Source organism: Halteromyces radiatus (genome assembly GCF_025201355.1).
Source record: "Halteromyces radiatus strain CBS 162.75 chromosome Unknown BX664scaffold_7, whole genome shotgun sequence".
NCBI classification, from domain to species: domain Eukaryota; kingdom Fungi; phylum Mucoromycota; class Mucoromycetes; order Mucorales; family Cunninghamellaceae; genus Halteromyces; species Halteromyces radiatus.
This window is the reverse complement of record NW_026251693.1, coordinates 954,384-975,341: the sequence shown is the minus strand read 5'-3', so window position 1 is coordinate 975,341 and position 20,958 is coordinate 954,384. Positions and strand designations below refer to the sequence as shown.

Below are 20,958 nucleotides of genomic sequence, written 5' to 3'. Positions count from 1 at the left end.
GGTACATAGTGTTGATCAGGAGTACATAATGATTTTGGTAAATATCTGTCTGAATGTTTTGATGAAAAGACAGGCGCTGAAGGTGTGATGGTATGGTCATTGGTGGAAGCAAAAGTTTGTCCTGCTATATATAGCGTAAATAAAATAGAAAGAGATAACAGGAATCGTAATTTCATACTGACAACATGTGGATATATCTTTTACTAAAAATAAATAATAATAAATAATAAAATGAAGAAAAGAAAGAAAGAAAGAAAGAGAAAAAAAAATATAATGTGGGAGAGAGAAAGAAACTCCGTCTTAGAAATGCAAATAAAAATAAAAACCTTTTAATTTTACAATAATTACATAATATATAGACAAAAAAAAAAAAAGAGGATAAAGACAGTTTTTATTCAAAAAAAAAAAAAAAAAAAAAAAAACAATAAATCCTAATGATCATGTTCTAGGTATATGAGTGTTCACCAATTTTTTATATTTTGATGAATCCAAATGAATAGTACTGTTTCTACCCAAAATATCTTGAAAGAATTGATCTTGTTCATCCTTGGTAATACCACCACTAACTGCTATAGCTGCTTTTGCTTCTTCACCACGATGTTCACCAATAAAGCCCATATTCAAAATGCGAACAGTTTCACTAAATCCACCACCCCAAAGAAGAGGCTCCAAATATCTGAGTACCACTAATCCAGTTTTAAATAGAATCACATCACCTTCAAGTAAAAAGATATCCCATAATCTAGATGATAATCCAAGTGGTGTAACAGAAGTGAATACAGTCATCAACCAATCTGGTAAATAATTGTCAGGTGTCAATGAAAGATTCTTGAAGTGAAGGTAGAGTTTCGGCATGTGTTCAGCAAATACAACATTAAATATCTTGAAGTATCCCTTGACACGAGTTTCATCCGAGTTGTAAAGTGCTGAAAGTACTGGACTATTGTGAATCAAATTGATCAATCCAATAAAAGTATCGTTTGTTCCCATATTCAACAGAAGCATACCCGCTAGGAAAGATGTTCCTCGGACCTACAAAGTTTTTCATATAAAAAAAAAAAATATGTAAGAACAATATCATAGTCAATAACAAAACCATTTTTTTGATACTTGCATAATTCATATCTGAGCGATAACCAATATAGGCATGTAGGACTTTTCGAAGAGATAGGAATAAAGGACCATCAGGCTAATAATAATAATAAAAAAAAAAAAAAAAAAAAAAAAAAAAAAAAAAAAAACGGAATGAGCACCATTGATTTTATTATTATAGTCAATGTTTTATTACCTGGAAAACACATAAACTTGGGAGAGTACGTAGTATGTCTTCATCCACTGCCTTACGTAGAAATGCAATCATAGTCGGATCGTGAGCGATAGACCCATTCATATCATCATTGTCACCGTCATTATTGTTTGCAGGAATTTGATCATTTGTATCACTGTTCATATCCTCATCATCATCATCATCCACGTCATCCCCAATTGCCATAGATTCTTTCGTTCCAACGCTTGACCGCTCATCCTCTATATCATTCACTAGATCATTGTCAGTACCACCTAAGTATCTACGCTGTCCATTTTGATGATGATCTTGTTGTGGATGAGTATCGTCATTTACATCATCAAATCCAATGCTCTGAGTAGAAGAAAGAGAGTGGCGTATCGAAGAGTCATCATCACCACCATTATCTTCATCCTGATCATTCAAGACATTGAGGCTACTAGTTCGTTTGCCATGGCGTAGTTGATAAAATGAAGCATTTCCTTCCGTCGTTTGATAATGGTCGTATACTAGATCATCGTTGTGAGAATGCTGTAATGCTTCGTTCTCCATGATTTTTCGTCGGATGGATGCAGGTGATTCTTGAATTTCATTCTTTTCTTTTCCATTTTTGTTGATAACAGGTAGTCGACGTATACACGTAGAAAAAGTATCTGAGAAAAAGATCATAGATGATTGTTAGTTATTTACCATCATGTATATACATCTTTTTTTTTTCTCTTCTTTTCTTTACCTTTAGTAAGATGTAATCCGTTACCAATAGCCAATATCCAAACTTGTCTTCGACATCTTGGAGGAATACCTTGTAGCCATAATTCATGCACTTTCTTTTCCTTGACTCTATAAATACCTTGATAAATATTTTCTTTTATCATACCTTTTTTTTTTTTTATTTATTTATTTCTTACTTTCTATTCCATTGGGGTATGATGGTTTTTTCCCATACGTGTATGGCATGTGTCAGCTTTTTATCTATTTCCTCTTTCTTTTTATCATGTTCCTTTTGTTTCTTCGCCTCTAGATCAATATATATGCAAAGAAGTCATTAATGAATGATATTACAACCTATATTCTGTACAATCTTCTTTTATTTATAGTTACCTAATTGAAGTGCTTTTTTCATCATGGCATCATGTTGTTGTAAGTGTTTTTTTTCTTCCACAGGATCTTTTGGCGGTAACATCCTAGTATCGTTGAAAAAAAAAAAAAAAAGGAAAAGGAAAAGAAAAATTAGGTATTCATAAAAACATGGTATGCATTCATTATACCTTGGCCTAGTTTTGGATATCACTGATTCTAGAGGAGATGGTTTGTGAATATTTCGTTTTCGAGAAAAAGGATTCAAACTAAATGTAAAATAAGATGAGATAGATTAATATATAGTTTTTTTTTTTTTTCATTTGTTCTCTTTTACCTTGATCTTCTACGAACACCTTTCATGTTGGAACCACCCGATGATACTACTACTTCTTGTTCGAATACGTTTCGCTGGGCACCACGGACAGAAGATGATCTTGTATCAAAAGGAACACTGCCATTGCCTGCTATGGCCGCTGAAGCAGCAGCAGAAGTAGTTGGAGAGTCACTGAGTACGTCAGAAATGGAATAAAAAGGGCCACTAACATCTGCAGAAGTGATCTTGAGATGAGAATTATCTTGAGTCCCAGAGGTTGTCATGGAGGTACTGATAACTGGATTTCGACGAGGCATAAACTTGAGTAACTTGGAAGATGTTGATGTTGGTGCACTTGTATAATTTGTAGATGAACCCCGTGGTAAATCCAAAGACACTTCTTCAAAAAGTTGATCGTAATGGGATGTAAATCTGGATTCTATCGGAGAAGAAATTGGAGCATCATATTGTACGTAGGCATCGTTTTTCTTATTGTTGTCGTTGATACTATTATTGGTATTGTCAATTTGAGGTAAAGATAGTTCGTCTAATAGGTGATCGGCGGTGAACTTTTTATCCTCTTGTGTTGATTGTGTTTCAAGATGAACTTTCTGGAATGCTGACGTGTTACTATGTTGAAGAGTCAATTCTGATAGCTTTGATTCCACTTGGTCTTGACCTTCAAGATCAAGTTCTACAAAATCACCATCATTATCATTACTTGCTTGCATATGAGTTGTATTTTGGTATGAAAGGAGAAAAGAAAAAGACCAGAAAAAAAAAAAAAAAAAAAAAAAAAAAAAGCATTTAAACCGATTTGATCGGATAATCAAATAGTTTTCATCCTTCCCAGCAGAGCATAGCGCGAACAAATACTTAAAAAACATAAAATTCCTAAACAAAAAAATAAAAGCCATACAGGAAAAAAGATGATGATTTATTTTTGATAAGGAGACACACACATATTGATACTAATTTAAAAAAATACGAGGGTATTCCATAAAAAAAAAAAAAAAAAAAAGTGAAGAATAAAACAATGAATATAAAGAAAAAAAAAAAAAAAAAAAAAAAAAAAGAAGTACATTGAGCAAGCCAAATGAGAGTTGTGACATGTTCAATCCAAGCGAAGAGTCCAATATGGCCATTTTGATTCTGTCTAGTATGTAACCATTCATCCATATACCCGTCACTGCATTTGATAACTTCTTCACCCTATGTTGTAGGCACATCTACAAATATCCATTGAAATCCACTGTTAGATGTACAGTACATTTGACCCTCTGAATAATATCACCGCATAATCCATTTTGCATTCATCCGATAGTCTTGTAAAGTCGAAATATTGTTCCAGAGATTGTAACCATCCTCCACAGTTTCGTCAGAGTATCAGAGTTGATGTATTTTGTTTTATGAATTTGTACGGTCCTAGTCAGTCAAATAATAACTTTCCATGTCGGTTTGCATTTGTTGAAGACAAATTGTCATTGACAATGGATAATTGCAAATGAAGACGATATCACATCAATTCGAGAAATGAAAGTAACTCTAAAGGCAATAGAAGAAAGCATTAAACTAACACAAAACGAATAAGAATACTAACTAATGGTAAAAAAAAAAAAAAAAAAAAAAAAAAAAAAAAGGAATGAAAAAAAAAAAAGAATGAAATATTCAAAGAGAAGAGAAAGAACACCAAAGAAACAAAAATACTCTATTTTAAAGTCCGCTCCAATGAAAAATTGGACAAAAAAGAAATGCTCACTACAGGGGTCGAACCTGTGACCTTGGCGTTATTAGCACCACGCTCTAACCAACTGAGCTAAGCGAGCATTTTTGCATCTGAAACATATAAGTACATTATGAATCTCATTTTCAAACCCCGCTCTTTGGCTTCATAATGTACTAGACGGTTCTCTAGAATATATCATCCCATATGGTCTAGTGGCTAGGATCCGGCGCTTTCACCGCCGTGGCCGGGGTTCAATTCCCCGTGTGGGAATATATTTTTGTTTTTTCCCTAAAAAATATTAGCCAATCAGAATCGTTTGTTTATGAATTTACCTTTTTTTTTTTAATAGGTTACATTTTTATTATCAACATCATCTACAGCATACAACTGACTTCTTCTAGTGATTTCTTTGTTTTGGAATCCTCTTTGTTGATTGATCATCATCAATAATCAAGGAAATGCATAGGAAAGTGATCATCATGTCATAAAGACTGATATTTCTGACCAATCAGAGTGCGCGAATTTTAGATATGATTTATAATAGAGTAATCGGTCTAACATCTCATCTGAGTCTCAATAGCTCAGTTGGGAGAGCGTCAGACTGAAGTTCTGAAGGCCGGGTGTTCGAACCACCCTTGGGACATACCTTTTTGTCAATCGCCTTAGCGATATGGTCACGTGATTACTTAAAGGAATGGTTATTTTTATTGTTATTATGATGTTAAGTGATTTTTTTGGTTTATAAGTTTAAAATTGAAAAAGTAAACCGGATGATTGAAAGTTAATAATGTTTATAGTGAGCACCAGTACTTGATTACGCAAGCACACGTATAGGTAAAGAGATAAAAAAAAATATAAAGTAAAGAAAAATAAAGTCTTGTTCCAAATTTGGAAAGTAGAAGTAGAGTAAAATTGTTCTGACTTTAAATATAGAACAAAGTGAGCCAATCAAAAGGGATAATCCACAATTTCAATTGAGATGGGATGTTAAGATAGTTATTTATTTAAAAAAATATATTTTATTGACTGAAAAAAAGAAAAATGAAAGAAAATGTTGGGCTATTTATACTATTTTTCTGAACCTTGGTTTAAACCTCGGTTCAGACTGATGTTCAAAAAAAAAATATACGATGTTAAACCTGAGTAAAAAAAATGATGTTAAACTTGTGAAAAAAAAATTTGGTTGGATGTCACAAAGTGTGACCACGGTAAATATATATATATATATATATATATATATATTTTTTTTTTTTTTTTTTTTTTTTTTTTTTTTTATTTTAACAGTTCAGATGGCCAAAATAAAAAAAGTAATCCGGATGATTGAGAGAGAATAATGTACTGTATTATCATTATTTTACATAATCCAATAAAAAGGATGTGGTGATGGTACTTTTTTAGATTTCCGTTAGACATAAATTTATCAATTTTTTTTTTTTTATTTGATTACCTCTCTTTCCGCTTTTTTTTTTTTTTTTTTTTTTTTTTTTTTATTTGACTACCTCTCTTTCCGCTTTTTTTTTTTTTTTATTATTATTTGATTACCTCTTTTCCCGCTTTCTTTTTTTTTTTTTTATTTGACTACCTCTCTTCCCGCTTTTTTTTTTTTTTTTTTTTTATTTGATTACCTCTCTTTCCGCTTTTTTTTTTTTTTTTATTATTATTTGATTACCTCTTTTCCCGCTTTCTTTTTTTTTTTTTTATTTGACTACCTCTCTTCCCGCTTTTTTTTCACTTTACCTGATTAGATATTGGTATGGATATAAGAAGATAATATTTCCAAGAGAACATTGACAAGTTGGTATGTATCTTTTGAATTCAAGTTGCTCCCATTCGATTTGACAAATGCTTCACCGATATTTCCAACAATTGATGAACAAGGTGTTTGATGATTATTTGCATCACTTTATTTGATATATTTGGATAATATATTAATTTATTGTAAGACGAAAGGAATACGCACGGAACATATCAAGAAGGTACTGTATTTTGGAATACTTAGAATGTGTAGGGGCTAATTGTATGCAAACATGAAGAAATGTACCTTCCTCACAAGATAAAATGATCTTTGTTGATTTCGAAATCTCTGCTTTGGTTTAAGAATGGTCTGCACCAATTAAATGTACAAGAATTAAATACAAGCTTTTAGGATTACTATTGAAGAGTTTGTGAAATGCTTTTCATGTTTGCCATTACAGATGTGACAAAAGGTGTAGGATTTAAAAGTGTAAGTATTATTGTATTTAGTAGTTTAGTTTTAGTATAAATATACTTATGAAAAGAAATAAAATAAAAAAATATTATCTTGTTATTACAATGTTTTTTATACAAATCCTTATGAAGCGTTTGATCTCTTCTAATATTGTTCGCGCACAACTGCTAACCGATAGTTCTTTTTTCTTTTTTTCTTTTCTTTTTTTTTTTTTTTTTTTTTTTTTTTTTTTTTTTTTTTTTTTTAGCTGTAACTTGATATTATGTTGATACAATTGATATATGATATTGATGATCAACGCTCATAATGAATGATTAGTCATTCTTTATACGGTATGTAGGAAATCCTATTAATGATAGAACAACTCTTTTTTTTTTTTTTTATGATTAATTGGTTGATTTTTGTCCAAAAATGGAAATCTTTTGAAATATAAGGAGCACGCTTTGATGAAAAAAATAATATACTGTAATAATTTGAAAAAGAGATTTGATAATAATAACGTGATTTATATGTTTGATAAAGTGAACAGGTATTTGGAAGATTTTTCATAATAGATCAATCAATTTGATGGATATGCTAGATATGATTGGGATGTTATAATGAATGATATGTAATGATGAATAATAAATGGTAGATAATGAATATGTTGTCATCATCTTTATACAGTATTATACAATATATATATATATAGATACATATGTATATATATAGAGGATGAAGAGGATAAATGTACATCCAAATTTGGGAATCAACCGATTGGATATATTAGAACAGTCATTCCTTTACGTTCAAGATATCAATTAGATTCAAATTGAAAGTAAAAACACTCATATAAGGAGACTATTTAATTTGATGATACTTGTTTTGTATCAAATATTCCAAAAAGCGGAGGGTCATGCTCATTCAAAAGGGTTGTGATTTTTTTTATTTTTATTTTTATTTTTATTTTTTTTTTTCTGGGTATAAAGTTGATTCTCTTTCTTTCTTTCTTTCTTTCCTTTTTTTTTTTTTTTTTCTTTTTTCTCTTTTTTTTTTTCTCAAATCTGTGACAATCATAATGCTATTACCTCAATCGTTTTTATCTACATCAAGTTTGAAAAATGAACAAGAAACTAAAACTAAAGGTAGAGACTTACATAATCGACTTTTGACTTATGTATTTTGTTTTTCATTTTATCAGGTACCACTTCCAAACAATATCCTGCAAAACGTCAACGGCGTAATGATCAAGTATATAATACATTAACGGATGTTTCTTCTGGGTCAAGTAGTGATACTGATAGCGATGAAGCATCTGATAATAGTGATACTTACTCTCAAAAGTATTTAGAGAACGACATTAGTATTCTCACAACAAAGGTAAATATCACTTTGTAAACTCTTATTCTTTTTTTTCTAATTGGTATTTTCTCTTTTTATTTTCTTAAATATATATATATATATATATATAGATACAACATCAGCAATTGAAACAAAGAAAGTATATGGAAAAACTACGAGTTTTGGACAAGACGATTCGAAAGAACACGGCGAAACTAGGGGAATTGACACAAAAACTTATCACACAGCAACAAACTCATCCTCGCCATACCAACAGTATATCAACACATTCAACATCTTTCGAGGCGCCTAATATAGTAGAAGAACAACCGTTATTTAGTCCAATCAAGTCTGATAATCGATCGACTGATGATACCCCCATTTCTATGAAAACAACTTTAGGACGACGTGAATCTGTGATACAAAAGACACATTCTGATAAAATAGTATCATCAACAAAGGTAAGGATTATAATAAATGAACTGTCATCCTACTGGTTAAGATATATTCAACTAACTAAACTTTATGTTATATACAGAATAAGATAGTATCACGACTCAAGGGGGAAGACACGAACCGCAGCAGTAGTAGGAACAACAGCAGTGATTCATCAAATGAATGGGCATATCAGAACTCCTTTGATATGATTTTGCGAAAGAAAGAAACGGTTGATAAGGAAGCATTTGACAGGAAAACAAGGCAGCTTTTATTCAATAGAGTTAAATCCAATAGCAATCAACATATAGAAGATTTGATGGCGGTCTCAACATTGAACGGGGAACTCCAATTCTGGTAAAGACGCATAAAGTCATGATAAGTGAGTATAGGGATAGTAATAATTATTTTTTTTTTTTTGTCGTGACCATTATATACTATAGGGATACAAAATACAGGAAAAAAGTCAAGGCTCTAGGAAGTGATATCATATTCAAGAATACCTGGATTGAAGATATGTGTTGGTCTTCAGAAACAACTTTGGCAATGATACCTGCGGTGAAAGGTGAACCAGGAACAATTGAACAATCTGTCGTTGTAGTTGATATCATATCATCAAATAAGGTAAAATACCAAAAAAAAAGAGAGAAAAAAAAAAAGAAAAAGAGATCTCGTGTTGTAGGCGATTAACTAATTTAGTGATCACTTTTTTTTTTTTTGTACTTTTTTTTTTTGTAACCTTATATATATTAGGATAATGTCGAAGGATGTATTCGTACTCTGATGAACAAACCTCATGAAAAAGGTCTCGCTGTTATAGCTTCTGTTGGTTCTGATTTTGGCACAAATTCAATGCAAGATGGATCATCTTTTGTGACGGCTGGTATTGATAAAACAGCGGTAAGTTATCTATGAATATATTCATCTAAAAAAAAAAAAAAAAAAAGAATAAATTATATTGACAAGACATGTTTTGTATAGTATCTTTGGAAATTGACTCGTGATGGACCAAGTGGAGATTATGTTGAAACATTACATCCATTACATATTCGACATACAAGCAGAATCCAAGCACTCTATGTTGACAAGGATACAGATACACTCTTCTCGGGGTCTGCTGATTATCGATTATGTGGCTATGATTTGAAGAAAGAAATACCTACGTTTGAAACGAAATTTGAAAATAGGGTAAGAAATAGGATACATTTATTAATATTGCCTACGGATGATTAATACAGTTTATTATTCGTATCTTTTTGATAGGTGAATCACATCAACTCAAATGCAGCAACTCCCAACAATTTACTCATAAGGTATATCATGAAATTAAAAAAAAAAAAAAACTGCCATCTGACAGATTATATCTATTTTATTTCGTTTATATAATAGTTTGTCAAGGAAGACTGATCAGTTTTGTCTGGTTGATAAACGTTGTGTTGGATCAAAAGAGATTTGCTTACAATTTGGATCTGTAGAGGATGAAAATCTTTCAAGGTATATAAGACCAGACTGGCATGGCAATGGGTATACTGTGGTATGTGGTAGTCAAGCAGATCCTAGACTTAAATTTTGGTAAGTTAGATTTGTATCGATTGAGCAATAATGAAAAGATATCCAATTCATCTTTCTTTTTTTTTTTCTTCATATGGGCTGATAACTTTAGGGATATGCGTTATATAAATGTGTCGAAAGGTCCATCTTTTACTGTTGAAATGCAAGGTAAAAAAAAAAAAAAAAAAAAAAAAAAATCAAGTAGATTATACCTGACAAATCATTCATTAGGTATATCAGGTATTTCCAAATCAAGTCGAATTTCTCAATCCGTCTTTTTACCAAATCGTGATACTATGGTCACTGTGGCGTCAACTCGGGTATTAACATGGATGGATTATATTATGCAACCTGGAATTAAACCATTAATCTAGTTACTTGATATATATATATTTGTTTCTGTATTGAATATCAAATAAAACAAAACATTCAAAAACATCCATTAAAGAAAGGGTCATTTCATACTATTTTATTGAAATATGTGTACATGATCGTTTTTTTTTTTTTTCTTTGGAGGGCTAGAGCAGAGTATATATATATATATATATATTTGCGTGGAGTAAAATGATGTGAAAAAAGAGGAAGATCGAAATCATATAAAACTTTTTAGGAAGAGAAATGTGATTGATCGTCAAAAAAAAAAAAAAAAAAGGAAAAGAAAGGATCATTCATGATAATAAAACAATATAATAAAAAGAAAAAAGAAAGAATAATGATAATAATATATATAAAAAGGTATTCACAATGAAAAAAAATAGTAGTCAAAAAGAAGTAACTATACTATATAAAAGATTCTCAAGGTTATTCTTGTCGAGGTTCTTCTTGTTGTTGTTGTTCTTCTTCTTCCAAAACTTCTTCATGGATCACACCTTGGAGACGTCGTTCCTTTTCAGATTCCAATTGACCATAGAGTAAATAGAGAGCGCGCTCATTAGCTTCGGCAGTACCTTGAATAGTAAACATACGTTCACCAGTTTCATCATGAGGGATTTTTGCAATGGAGATACGAGAACCAGATAATCGACGAATATCCGAGATTTTCGAACCACCTTTACCGATGATGCAGCCAACCATGTCACTGGGAATAGAGATATGTTGAGTACGGACATTAGGATCATCCAAAAAGGCAGCATGAGAAGATCGACGACGGTCACCACCATTGACAGAACCATCTTGATAACCATCATTATCGAATTCCAAACCATTTCCACCACGAGTCACCGATCCACGACGATGATGATCACCATTGGCAGTAACAGCAGAGGCAACACCAGCTTTGGTTGGATTATAAAGAATAGTGCCATATGCACGTTCCTTATCTTCCATCAAACAACGTCCAATTTCCAGTAATGCCATATGAAGTCCTTCAACTGTTCCTCGTACTTCCACCACACGTTCCGTACTTTGAGGTAAGATAGATTTGGATGCAGTCATACGTACGTTTGATGTATCTTGAATATGTTTGATCTTGGCTCCTTGACGTCCAATCACAGTACCCATCAAATTATGTGAGATCAAGAGACGAAGAGTAGTTACAGCCTTTGCATTATTACGAGATGGAGTAACAGGAGAAATAGGTGGAGTGACAGTAGTAATGGGATTATCCAATAAAGTTTGAGCCATAGAAGAATAAGCCTATTAAAAAAAAAAAAGATTGATATTGTATTTCATCATTTGATTTTTTTTTCTTTATTTATTTTTTACCTTGGCAACACCTTCTAGAGTACCAGTAATAGTCAAGACACGATCATGAACACCAGTCACCACTTTGGAGACACCAGCTTTGACACCAGTAGCTTCACGAAGTTCAGCAACATTCTTCCCAGCTATACATATAAAAAAAAAGATCAGGTTAAGTTAATATCATACTATTTTTTGTTATCAATAATAATTTTTACCTTTGCCAATGATTACACCGGCTTCTTTGGTAGATACTAAGGCACGTAAAGTCAAAAGACCATCGTCTTCTTCAGTATGAGTAGTCACATCTGGTTGAGGATAAGTTTGTTTTGAGTACTGATCATCAAGTTGGTCAGTAGAGTTGTTTATGGGAGATTGAGACATGATATTGTAAACAGGTACCTATTGTTTTACCAAATGGAAAATAAAATAAAGTAAGTTCAAGATAGTTTATTTTATATATCGCTGTTCTCTTTTTTTTTTTTTATATATATTTACTTTGTGAGAAAAAAGTTCGTATCAATGAGATTGTGTTGGTTTTTTTTTTTTGTTTTCGTTAAAGAATTACGTAGGTTGGATAGGATATGATGAGATAAAACTTTTTTTTTTGTTGTTGTTGTTATTTGAATATACACACGAATGTAAAACGATGAGTGAGATATATATATATATAAAAAGAGAGAAAGAGAAAGAAAGAAAGAAAGAAAACGACAGTCGAGATCAAAATGTGAAGAGGACAAGAAGGGGACGGTTGTCGTGGATGAAGGTAAAAAAAAAAAAAAAAAAAAGGAAAAGAAAAAGGAAAGAAGGATGAGGGGAATAAGGTAAAAGGCGCGGGGGTTGAGAGACAGGAGAAACAACCTTTTTATGGTGGGGTACGTGACTGAAAAAATGTAGTAATATGGGCCAATAGAAAACCGAGATGGCAAAACTGTCAAAAGAAGGGACTGGAGATTTTTTATTAACTGTTATATAAAGGTTAGCTTTGAAACAAAAAAAAAAAAAAAGATGACTATTGAAATGATAATAATGTGTATGAATGCTATAGTGAATATATATATAGATAATATGATAATATGATAAAATAGTAAATGATGATAATAACAATTGATGATAATAAATAAATAAAAAAAAAGTTGATCTATTCTTTCATAGGATCTTCTTTGGGAACACCAGTTTCAACATATTGTTCATCTTCATCCATATCTTCATCGCTTTCATCCTTTGCTTCTTCAATCATGGTATCAAGGAAGAATTCTGCAATTTTTTCGTGATTTCTTTGTTGTGCTTCATAAATAGGTGTCTTTTCTGATCTGTTCTTGATCTAATTAATAATAATAAAAGATTAGTTAAAAAGACAAATCAATTAATTTTTTTTTTTTTTTACCTTGCAATCTCCTCCGTTATTTACCAAAGCCTGTACTACTTCTAAATGTCCATTAAGTGCAGCCCAATGAAGAGGTGTATTTCCTTGTTCGTTTTGTACATTGATAAATTCAGATAAGTTTGAAGTACCAAGTGTTTGTAATCGTTCCAAAATAAAATTCACAATATCTATAAAAATCAGAAATAATATAATATATATAGTAAGAATAATGAATATTCAATTTCATATTTAACTTTTACCAATATGGTTGTTGGCAGATGCCATGTGTAAAGCAGTATTGCCATTTTCATCCTTTGTAATATATAATTCAGGTGACGCGTTTGATTGTTTTAAATCTTCAAGTTCACCATAACGAGAACAATAGATAATATCTTCTATCAATTCTTGATTAGTAGCCATTAGTTTCTAAAAGTTGAAAGTGAAAAGAGAGAAAGAAAAAAAAAAAGAGAGAGAGAGTGAACAAGAGGCTTGGAGGGAGCAATTGTCTCATTTTTTTTATTTTTACTTTTTTTTTGAAATTCAGCAGTTCAAGCAAATCCTAGTTTCAGGGGAGTTTCTTTGGTCACAACTGAATGAATGTCCCTTACTCAATCGAAGAAATGATGTCTACCTCAAAAAGTAATTTAAACTTGTGAAGATATTATTCTATTGGGAAATAATAATTTGATAAAAAAAAAAAAAAAAAAAAAAAAGGAAAAACACTCATCTCTCCGGAGTCTATGCGTGTTAGGTTTTTGGTCTTGGCATTTTCGGGGCTTCGGCTTTTCGGCTATTACTCTTTCTTTTTCCTTTCTTTCTTTTTTCTTTCTTCCTTTATTTATTTACTTTCTTTCTTTCTTTCTTTCTTTTTTTTTTTTTGAACGTCTTCTTCTCTTCAAGCTCGAAAATAACAACAACAATGACTTCCAGGGATAACGTTGCGCTAGCCAACCACGTACTTCAATCAATTCAAAAGGATTTGTCTTTTTTGAAATCTCAGCAATACATAAGCAATCAAGCGTATGACGATATTCTCCGTATATTACCTCCTCAATTGCACAATACCACTCCTTCTTATACTAGTGGTTCTCCCTATGCCAGCAAAGCTACTATGCCTTCACCTGGTTCTACTTACAATAGTTCAACAACTCAACCTCCTCCTCCACCCAATTATGCTACAGCTATTTCTTCGGAAACTGTTGAAGCCTTATATGATTTCCAGGGTCAAAACGCAGAAGATTTAAGTTTCCATCGTGGTGATATTATTCAAGTCAATGAACATGGTAAGGGAAAAAAAAGGTATTAATTAATGATCATCTAATCATTGATTTTATTATAATAGTGAACAATGATTGGTGGAGAGGTACTCTCAATGGTCGAACTGGATTATTCCCTAGCTCTTATGTACAAAAGAGAGCGTAAGTATCAATAACAAAAGAAAAAAAAAAGGAAAAAAGAAAGAAAGAAAAAAATCATGTAACTTTTTTTTTTTTTAGAGCTCCACGTCAAGAAAAGCCTACTCCTCCTTCAACACCCGCTAGAAACTCGATGCCTCCACCACCACCTCCTTCAGCTGGTAATACTTATGCTTATCCACCACCACCTACAACAGCACCATCTTATTCCAACGCACCTCCCAGCGCTTCTTATGGATATCCACCACCACCACCACAACAACAACAATATAACAACAATTATGCGGTGCCTCCTCCAGTTGCGCAACCTGTGCCTGAGCAACAAGCATCAGGATCAGCAGCTAGCAAAGCATCGGGGATGATGTCTAAAGTGGGTGGACAAATCGCCAATGCTGCCACTCTTGGATTTGGTGCAACACGTAAATGAAAGAAATGAAGTGTTTGTTTTTGTTAGAAGGCGCAAAAATATTTTGATGTCTCATCTTTTTGTCTTTTTTTTTTTTGTTATTGTTACATCTAGTTGGAAGTGAAGCTGCCCATGCCATTTTTTGAAAAGATTGTTTACAAGATGATGTCGTCGTTCAATTTTAGAGTTTAACACCCTATGATGTTTGATTATTATTTTTTTTACATTCCTTTGTGTGATCATAGTTATTAAGCATTAGTAGTAATAGAAGTAGTTTATTAGTGATATAGTCTCATTTACTATCGAAACTTATGATGAAATACAATGATTATTTTATTAAGGTCATTTACGATATTATCTTTTTAATGTTTTCTTTTTAATAATAATGACAGATTTGATGAGACTTGGATTGCACACGAAACATTTTTCTCAAAGTGATGAACGGCATTTGAAAGTTACAATGTTAAAGGAAAAAGCCAATGAACTTTCTTTCTTTTTTTCTTTCTCTTTCCGTTTTCCATCTTTTTCCTGTATTTTTATTTTTCTACTTTTTTTATTATTATTTTTTTTTATTTTTTTATTATAAAAACATATGGTGGCTCCTATTATTATTGATGTTGATATTCAAACTCAATCATTTGATTCCCTTTTTCAACAAATTCCCAATTTACTTATTTCTCAACATAAGATTCATCTCGTCCATTTATCTGATATATTGGCCATTTATAATCAAGATACTACACTTGATAGTTTGAAACAAGAATTATATCGATTACGTTTTTCTATTTGGCGATTCTTTTATTTGGATTATGAAAACCTGATCAAATCAAGCAACTTTGTCCTGTACTACCAATTTGAACCTCAGTATCAAATATCTTTTTTTAAAACTTTTATATTCGAATTGAATAAGGTAAAAAAAAGAAAAAAAAAAAAAAGAAAAACATTACTTATTATTAATATTATTATCATAGGTGCACGATTTTTGTACTGTCAAAGGTGGTGAAATTGATCGAAGATTGACATTTATTAATTGTTCATCTTCTTCCATCCAAACACTGGACAGCTATATGGATATGCGTGATACATTGGATGAATTGACATATGATATTCAAGATTTATGGCATTTTATCAAGTTAAATTATCGCGCTTTTTTGGCTATTGTCTATCATCTTGATACAGCTATCGAAAACAACAATCATCAACAATATGATCGAATGAAAACAAATCTTTTTCTACAAAAACTTTACCGTCTATTATTACCGCACCAATTTTTGGATTTGGATCTATTCTTACGATGGGCTTTAGACCTTGGGGAACTATATCGACATCGTCTTTATTCAGGTTGTACGGATCTTCAACTTGCTACTACTTGTATGAATGATGTTGGGAATTACTTTGGACAGTCTGATCTGCTTTCACTATCTGACATCACATCTCCAATTACCTATCTTACAAAATTTGATATGACTGGTGACTTTTACAATATCTCCACTTACTCTCTTCCATCAACTGATTTACCTCAAGCAGCAATGACTCTATCTATTCCACCACCACCATCATCTCCTATCAGTGGCCCAACGACATGTCTTGATCATTTGTCACCAACTTCCTCCTCCTACTCGGATCGCGATTCATTTTGTACTGGTGTATCTTCACACCAATCTCAGATCGATGAAACCACAGTTCATTCAAACAATTCCGATGACAACATAGATGATCATTCAACTTGTTCTACCGGTAATACATTGAAATTTTGGATTCATCCCGACAATATATTGGAAGTCATCATGTATCTAGCAAAATTCATGGAGGTTACAAATCATTATAATGCTTTTTATCCAGCAGCAAAGTATGAAATTGACAATCCTGAACATATTCCTCATCATGACGACGCGCTCCACCAACAATATTCCGCATCAAAAAACGAAAGACGTCATGGTCAATACGTTACCACTATACATTTGGATACACCTGATCTATCAAACTATACACAGCATGTTACACAGTGCAATGATGACCCTTCACTTACCAGCAAAGGAACGATAGCCCATCTACGACTACGACAATACCACAATGGTAGTGTTAACAACAATGATGAAAGCGCTACAGTCAAAAAAAGTGATAACGACTCTTCCACCACCACCTTTTACGCCTTGGAGAAGAAAGTATACATGTCCAATGAATCATCATCATCGGTGTTACCATCACCGCCAAACTCCAGGGCTATGTCTACTGTTGACAGAAATAAAAAGTTAGGTAAAAAGCCATATTACTATCAACAATATCAACGACGATATGATCGACCGTCATCCACAACCATCGGCAATGATATCAACAATCAAGGTCAATCTCTTATTCCAGCTTGCAGTGCTACATCCATCATTACTAACCTATCATCGGATGCCACCACAATGGAAGTTGACAATTTTATAAATGATGACGACGAGTCGACAAGTATGGAACAACTTCAACACTATGGTAATATCATTCCTTCACATTATTCTTCCATGTTGTATAGTCGTATCTGGATCAAGTCGAAGCGATGCAAACCTTGGTTGAATCATCAATGGTCTCTCTTAAATATCTTGGACAAGTCTTCATCAAAATATCCTCATCGTTATTATTATTACAAGAAATACAAAAATTGTGGAACTGATGAGGAACTTGTTGAACAAAAGGTGATGGAGATGGAACAAGATTTACGAGCACTCAATCTGATACCAGGTAAAAAAAAAAAAAAAAAGTTACATCTTTTTCTTATTACTTTTATTCATCTAAAAAAAAAAAAAAAAAAAAAAAAAAAGTTACATCTTTTTCTTATTACTTTTATTCATCTTTCTTTTTTTTTTTTCTTTCTTTCTTGATTGTTTCGCATTACGGATGATATTTATATACGTATATTGACAGTATTGAAATCATCATACAATCGCATGGGTTTCAAATGGAAGGATCAACAAAATGGAACTACTCTTTCAGGAAATGGATGTGATGATCAACAATATAAGCAAATGACAATTACTATCGACACTGACATTACTATGGCACCATATGATATCAATCAAGTGATGAAAGGTACACCAGCATATCAAGATGATTATCCCTGTATTACTCTACCACCCAATAGTGTCACTCGCTTTCCTTTTGCTGTGATACAAATCAATCTTTCGCAGGATCTTGATGTTTTCACTACTGTTAAATCATCCTCGCCTACCACTGCTTCTTTATATTGGTTCAAAAGATTCTTATCTTGTCCTCTGGTGAGTAAAAAGAAGAAATAAAATATCAAAGAGAAAGGGGGGCATTTACTCATTTGTTTACTTTGTTGATCATTACTTTTAGCTGGAACCGGTTCAAGATTTCTCTTTGTATCTTCATGGAATCAGTACCCTTTTACCAAACAAAGCGATCGTCCATCCACATTGGGTAAATACCAAAAAAAAAAAAAAAAAAGGGAATGGTTATTTCTAACTTTTTTTTATAATATATTAATTAGCATAAAAAATTGAAATGGGATTTGCGCCGAACTGACAATCAAGGATACTTGTCAGGAATGGGACGTACTTATCATCAAGATCACCATCATCATCGACAGCGACGACAACGTAGCAATAAGAGCAGTAGCCAGGATAGTACTAACGATGCAACAACAGCGCCATGGAGCTTTTGCAACACTACACTCACAGCATCTTCTAGTAAAAGCGGCAAAAACATACCAGATCGAAACAATATACGAGCATCCACACCAGAGCCTATGAGCACAACAAATACTTCCATTGAATCTACAAAAGAGCAACAACAACGATCTTCGCCATCTGATCATTATAAAAAAGATATTGAAAATGGTTTGACGTCTTCCACGACATCATCTCGACAGTCAATGGATTTTCATAATGACGAAAATGATAGCAGCACCAACATAAAACTCACTATTCAATTATCATCGCCCAGGTACTCTCCAAGTGAACGTACGCCCTTGTTGGAAATAACATCAAGAACAAGCTTGAAAGATGACTATTGCTGCCTAGATCAAGGCGTCACATCAACAAAATTACAATCTGATAATTACCCAACTCGTCTTCCTCCAACCTCTCAGGACAAAGGAATTTATTCATCCTCATATTCATCATCACGTATACTCAGAATGATTTTCAAAATATGGTTACATCTTACGACTCTATTTGATCAACCCGATCATTTTGGAATGAACGGATTCAACAATGAACAAGAAATTGATTATGATCATCAGCAGCATCAACACAATCATTTGGTAATAAACGTACTTCCAGAAAGTGAAGTGGACAACAATGATAGAAAAAGAACAAGCAACTTGATGACACATACTATAGCAACAATGAAAAGACCTATTCCTTTGACTATGCTCTGTGGTATTGGATCCTTTATGGTCGCATTTGTGCTTTACTTACTAGTGGATGATTTATGATGATGATGGTTCCTTTTTTTTTTTTTTTATGATTCCCCTATTTTGTATTGTGTAGTTTATTGACTGATGGAAATAAATAAATAAAAAAGAGCGGTATGTTGTATTTATATATTTATATAGTTTGGAACAAATGTGTTGATATTTTTTGAAAGATAATAATCATCAATATCATTAAATAGTATTTTTTTATTGTATTGTATTGAGATCAGTGTGAACTAGTTATGTATATGAATATCTAAATAAAAGGATGTATGGGAATAATGATATTCTATTTTTTATACAGGTGGACAAGATGTGATTAAAAAAGAAAAGGGGTAGATCTATTCTATAGAAAGGCAGTTCGTAACAAGTTTCAAGTTAACTAACTAAGATTGAGGATTGGAGTTGATCAAGTGTTTAACACGACGTTCCAATTCAAACAAATGATCATCTTTAGCTTCAGGTGATATTTCTCGAAGAGCGACGGCTAAATTTAACAAATATTCTGCATTCCATCCAGAAGGTCCTATTAAAATTAAAATTTTTAAAAAAAAATCATAATAATACGTCAATCAAACAAATATTTGGAATATAACATTTCATTTTTCTTGATTTTTTTTACCATATGTTTCATATATTTGTTGGGCAATTTTTTCCATAGGTGCTGGTCCAACATAAGCTTCATTATTCGTTGTTGCAATATAAACCATAGCCTAATGTAAACAAATAGTAAGAAATCAAATGATTCATCATAAGAAATAACTGCATCTATTTTTTTTTGTAATTACTTACAGATTTGACAGCAGGTACAAGATCATTTTCTGCACTATAAATATCCACAGTATGAACCGTATATCCATTCTATCATCATCATAAGATTTCTATAAGATCTGATTCATAAAAATATATTCTCTTTTCTTACCTTTTCTCGATGATCAAGATATGCACGAGTTGCTTCTACATCTGTTGATGGGATTTTAAATGCAACACCCCAAGTAACATTATCATGTCCATGCTACCACCAAAATAATAATAATAATAATAATCATATGGTTAATAGAATGAATAAAATAAATATATAAAATTCAATATTTACCACATCTTCAGTTAGTTTCCATTCATCATAAGGGATTAATGTAACAACACGACCAGGTTTTTCTGGAGTACCTCGATGATCATGACTTGCCTAAAGGATATATTCAAAAAAGAAAAAAAGATAAATTTGATTGTATAAAAAAAAAGAAAAAACTCATTCTTTTTTTTTTTTTTTTTCGCTTTTCTTACCTGCCAAAACCGACGAACATAATTCTTAATATATCCTATGACTCTATTAGTAATAATAATAATAATAATAATAAAGTTAAGAACTACTAAGTTGATAAATAGAGAGATACTTACTTGGCTTCATAATGTATAGGAGGTTTCCAAATCAAAGAACCATAACCAAAGACCCAAATATCTTTTGGTATTGTAGTATCAAGTTCTGTATCAAACGTCATGTGTTAAATAATGGATATAAATAATAGGATAAATAAGAAGAAGAAGAAGGGAAAAAAAAGGAAAGAAAAACTGGGTAGGTTTGATTTTCAATAACCGCTCAAGTATAGACTTAATTTTCTACCATCTACCCCAAGGGGTAAAGTTTTTTTTTTTTTTTGTTTTGGAAAATCAAAAAATGTTATAAGATCATAGAATGATACTCAGGTGTTTCATATATGAGATATATATATTGTTCTCCGTTTTATGCTGAAA

General features: G+C 32.0%; 9 protein-coding genes and 3 non-coding genes across 12 annotated transcripts; 6 read left to right on the top strand and 6 right to left on the bottom strand.

Moving 5' to 3' along the window:
* Window positions 1–591: 591 nt before the first annotated feature.
* Window positions 592–1,029, bottom strand: BX664DRAFT_252837 (rab-GTPase-TBC domain-containing protein; the record flags this gene model as incomplete). Its single annotated transcript, XM_051540302.1, has 1 exon — window positions 592–1,029. A coding segment is annotated over one exon (438 nt), but the record flags the coding sequence as incomplete, so codon positions are not given.
* Window positions 1,030–1,273: 244 nt separating this feature from the next.
* Window positions 1,274–2,995, bottom strand: BX664DRAFT_366673 (uncharacterized protein; the record flags this gene model as incomplete). Its single annotated transcript, XM_051548532.1, has 5 exons — window positions 1,274–1,938; window positions 2,019–2,125; window positions 2,194–2,302; window positions 2,387–2,469; window positions 2,700–2,995. The coding sequence occupies 5 exons, from the start codon at window positions 2,993–2,995 to the stop codon at window positions 1,274–1,276; spliced, it is 1,260 nt and encodes a 419-aa protein (XP_051397705.1).
* A 1,435-nt stretch (window positions 2,996–4,430) lies between these two features.
* BX664DRAFT_t106 lies at window positions 4,431–4,504 on the bottom strand. Its single transcript has one exon. It is a non-coding gene; the product is annotated as a tRNA-Ile (tRNA).
* Window positions 4,505–4,602: 98 nt separating this feature from the next.
* On the top strand, window positions 4,603–4,674 carry BX664DRAFT_t109. The gene has a single exon. It is a non-coding gene; the product is annotated as a tRNA-Glu (tRNA).
* A 300-nt stretch (window positions 4,675–4,974) lies between these two features.
* Window positions 4,975–5,047, top strand: BX664DRAFT_t110. Its single transcript has one exon. It is a non-coding gene; the product is annotated as a tRNA-Phe (tRNA).
* A 2,588-nt stretch (window positions 5,048–7,635) lies between these two features.
* Window positions 7,636–10,357, top strand: BX664DRAFT_388157 (WD40-repeat-containing domain protein). Its single transcript, XM_051549444.1, has 11 exons — window positions 7,636–7,737; window positions 7,794–7,972; window positions 8,065–8,394; window positions 8,472–8,725; window positions 8,812–8,992; window positions 9,122–9,268; window positions 9,350–9,556; window positions 9,632–9,681; window positions 9,758–9,940; window positions 10,032–10,087; window positions 10,151–10,357. The coding sequence occupies exons 1-11, from the start codon at window positions 7,671–7,673 to the stop codon at window positions 10,291–10,293; spliced, it is 1,797 nt and encodes a 598-aa protein (XP_051397704.1). The 5' UTR covers window positions 7,636–7,670; the 3' UTR covers window positions 10,294–10,357.
* A 197-nt stretch (window positions 10,358–10,554) lies between these two features.
* BX664DRAFT_380447 (cytoplasm protein) lies at window positions 10,555–12,377 on the bottom strand. The gene is made up of 4 exons (XM_051548900.1): window positions 12,098–12,377; window positions 11,818–12,001; window positions 11,624–11,745; window positions 10,555–11,554 (listed from the first exon to the last, which is right to left on the bottom strand). The coding sequence occupies exons 2-4, from the start codon at window positions 11,981–11,983 to the stop codon at window positions 10,721–10,723; spliced, it is 1,122 nt and encodes a 373-aa protein (XP_051397703.1). The 5' UTR covers window positions 11,984–12,001; window positions 12,098–12,377; the 3' UTR covers window positions 10,555–10,720.
* A 141-nt stretch (window positions 12,378–12,518) lies between these two features.
* Window positions 12,519–13,440, bottom strand: BX664DRAFT_339700 (ankyrin repeat-containing domain protein). Its single transcript, XM_051546683.1, has 3 exons — window positions 13,226–13,440; window positions 12,987–13,153; window positions 12,519–12,923 (listed from the first exon to the last, which is right to left on the bottom strand). The coding sequence occupies exons 1-3, from the start codon at window positions 13,383–13,385 to the stop codon at window positions 12,741–12,743; spliced, it is 510 nt and encodes a 169-aa protein (XP_051397702.1). The 5' UTR covers window positions 13,386–13,440; the 3' UTR covers window positions 12,519–12,740.
* A 391-nt stretch (window positions 13,441–13,831) lies between these two features.
* BX664DRAFT_339697 (SH3 domain-containing protein) lies at window positions 13,832–14,720 on the top strand. Its single transcript, XM_051546682.1, has 2 exons — window positions 13,832–14,248; window positions 14,308–14,720. Exons 1-2 carry the CDS (start codon window positions 13,885–13,887, stop codon window positions 14,385–14,387), a joined length of 444 nt encoding a protein of 147 aa, XP_051397701.1. The 5' UTR covers window positions 13,832–13,884; the 3' UTR covers window positions 14,388–14,720.
* BX664DRAFT_188269 (uncharacterized protein) lies at window positions 14,393–15,052 on the top strand. The gene is made up of 2 exons (XM_051540053.1): window positions 14,393–14,799; window positions 14,901–15,052. Exons 1-2 carry the CDS (start codon window positions 14,514–14,516, stop codon window positions 14,930–14,932), a joined length of 318 nt encoding a protein of 105 aa, XP_051397700.1. The 5' UTR covers window positions 14,393–14,513; the 3' UTR covers window positions 14,933–15,052.
* A 272-nt stretch (window positions 15,053–15,324) lies between these two features.
* Window positions 15,325–19,264, top strand: BX664DRAFT_339691 (VTC domain-containing protein). Its single transcript, XM_051546681.1, has 5 exons — window positions 15,325–15,696; window positions 15,758–17,510; window positions 17,694–18,043; window positions 18,126–18,209; window positions 18,280–19,264. Exons 1-5 carry the CDS (start codon window positions 15,379–15,381, stop codon window positions 19,225–19,227), a joined length of 3,453 nt encoding a protein of 1,150 aa, XP_051397699.1. The 5' UTR covers window positions 15,325–15,378; the 3' UTR covers window positions 19,228–19,264.
* A 328-nt stretch (window positions 19,265–19,592) lies between these two features.
* BX664DRAFT_366670 (ChaC-like protein-domain-containing protein) lies at window positions 19,593–20,705 on the bottom strand (the record flags this gene model as incomplete). The annotated part of the gene is made up of 5 exons (XM_051548531.1): window positions 19,593–19,732; window positions 19,829–19,919; window positions 20,129–20,221; window positions 20,491–20,533; window positions 20,605–20,705. 5 exons carry the CDS (start codon window positions 20,703–20,705, stop codon window positions 19,593–19,595), a joined length of 468 nt encoding a protein of 155 aa, XP_051397698.1.
* Window positions 20,706–20,958: the final 253 nt, after the last annotated feature.

Coding starts and splice junctions, on each gene's coding strand:
- BX664DRAFT_388157 (XM_051549444.1), top strand. CDS start 7,671: ATGCTATTACCTCAATCGTTTTTATCTACATCAAGTTTGAAAAATGAA. Junction 9,557..9,631: donor AAACGAAATTTGAAAATAGG/GTAAGAAATAGG, acceptor TCTTTTTGATAG/GTGAATCACATCAACTCAAA. Junction 10,088..10,150: donor TTTTACTGTTGAAATGCAAG/GTAAAAAAAAAA, acceptor ATCATTCATTAG/GTATATCAGGTATTTCCAAA.
- BX664DRAFT_380447 (XM_051548900.1), bottom strand. CDS start 11,983: ATGTCTCAATCTCCCATAAACAACTCTACTGACCAACTTGATGATCAG. Junction 11,746..11,817: donor CGGTGTAATCATTGGCAAAG/GTAAAAATTATT, acceptor TTATATGTATAG/CTGGGAAGAATGTTGCTGAA. Junction 11,555..11,623: donor CTCTAGAAGGTGTTGCCAAG/GTAAAAAATAAA, acceptor TTTTTTTAATAG/GCTTATTCTTCTATGGCTCA.
- BX664DRAFT_339700 (XM_051546683.1), bottom strand. CDS start 13,385: ATGGCTACTAATCAAGAATTGATAGAAGATATTATCTATTGTTCTCGT. Junction 13,154..13,225: donor ATCTGCCAACAACCATATTG/GTAAAAGTTAAA, acceptor TGATTTTTATAG/ATATTGTGAATTTTATTTTG. Junction 12,924..12,986: donor ATAACGGAGGAGATTGCAAG/GTAAAAAAAAAA, acceptor ATTATTAATTAG/ATCAAGAACAGATCAGAAAA.
- BX664DRAFT_339697 (XM_051546682.1), top strand. CDS start 13,885: ATGACTTCCAGGGATAACGTTGCGCTAGCCAACCACGTACTTCAATCA. Junction 14,249..14,307: donor TATTCAAGTCAATGAACATG/GTAAGGGAAAAA, acceptor TTATTATAATAG/TGAACAATGATTGGTGGAGA.
- BX664DRAFT_188269 (XM_051540053.1), top strand. CDS start 14,514: ATGCCTCCACCACCACCTCCTTCAGCTGGTAATACTTATGCTTATCCA. Junction 14,800..14,900: donor TCTTGGATTTGGTGCAACAC/GTAAATGAAAGA, acceptor TGTTACATCTAG/TTGGAAGTGAAGCTGCCCAT.
- BX664DRAFT_339691 (XM_051546681.1), top strand. CDS start 15,379: ATGGTGGCTCCTATTATTATTGATGTTGATATTCAAACTCAATCATTT. Junction 17,511..17,693: donor AGCACTCAATCTGATACCAG/GTAAAAAAAAAA, acceptor GTATATTGACAG/TATTGAAATCATCATACAAT. Junction 18,210..18,279: donor CGATCGTCCATCCACATTGG/GTAAATACCAAA, acceptor TATATTAATTAG/CATAAAAAATTGAAATGGGA.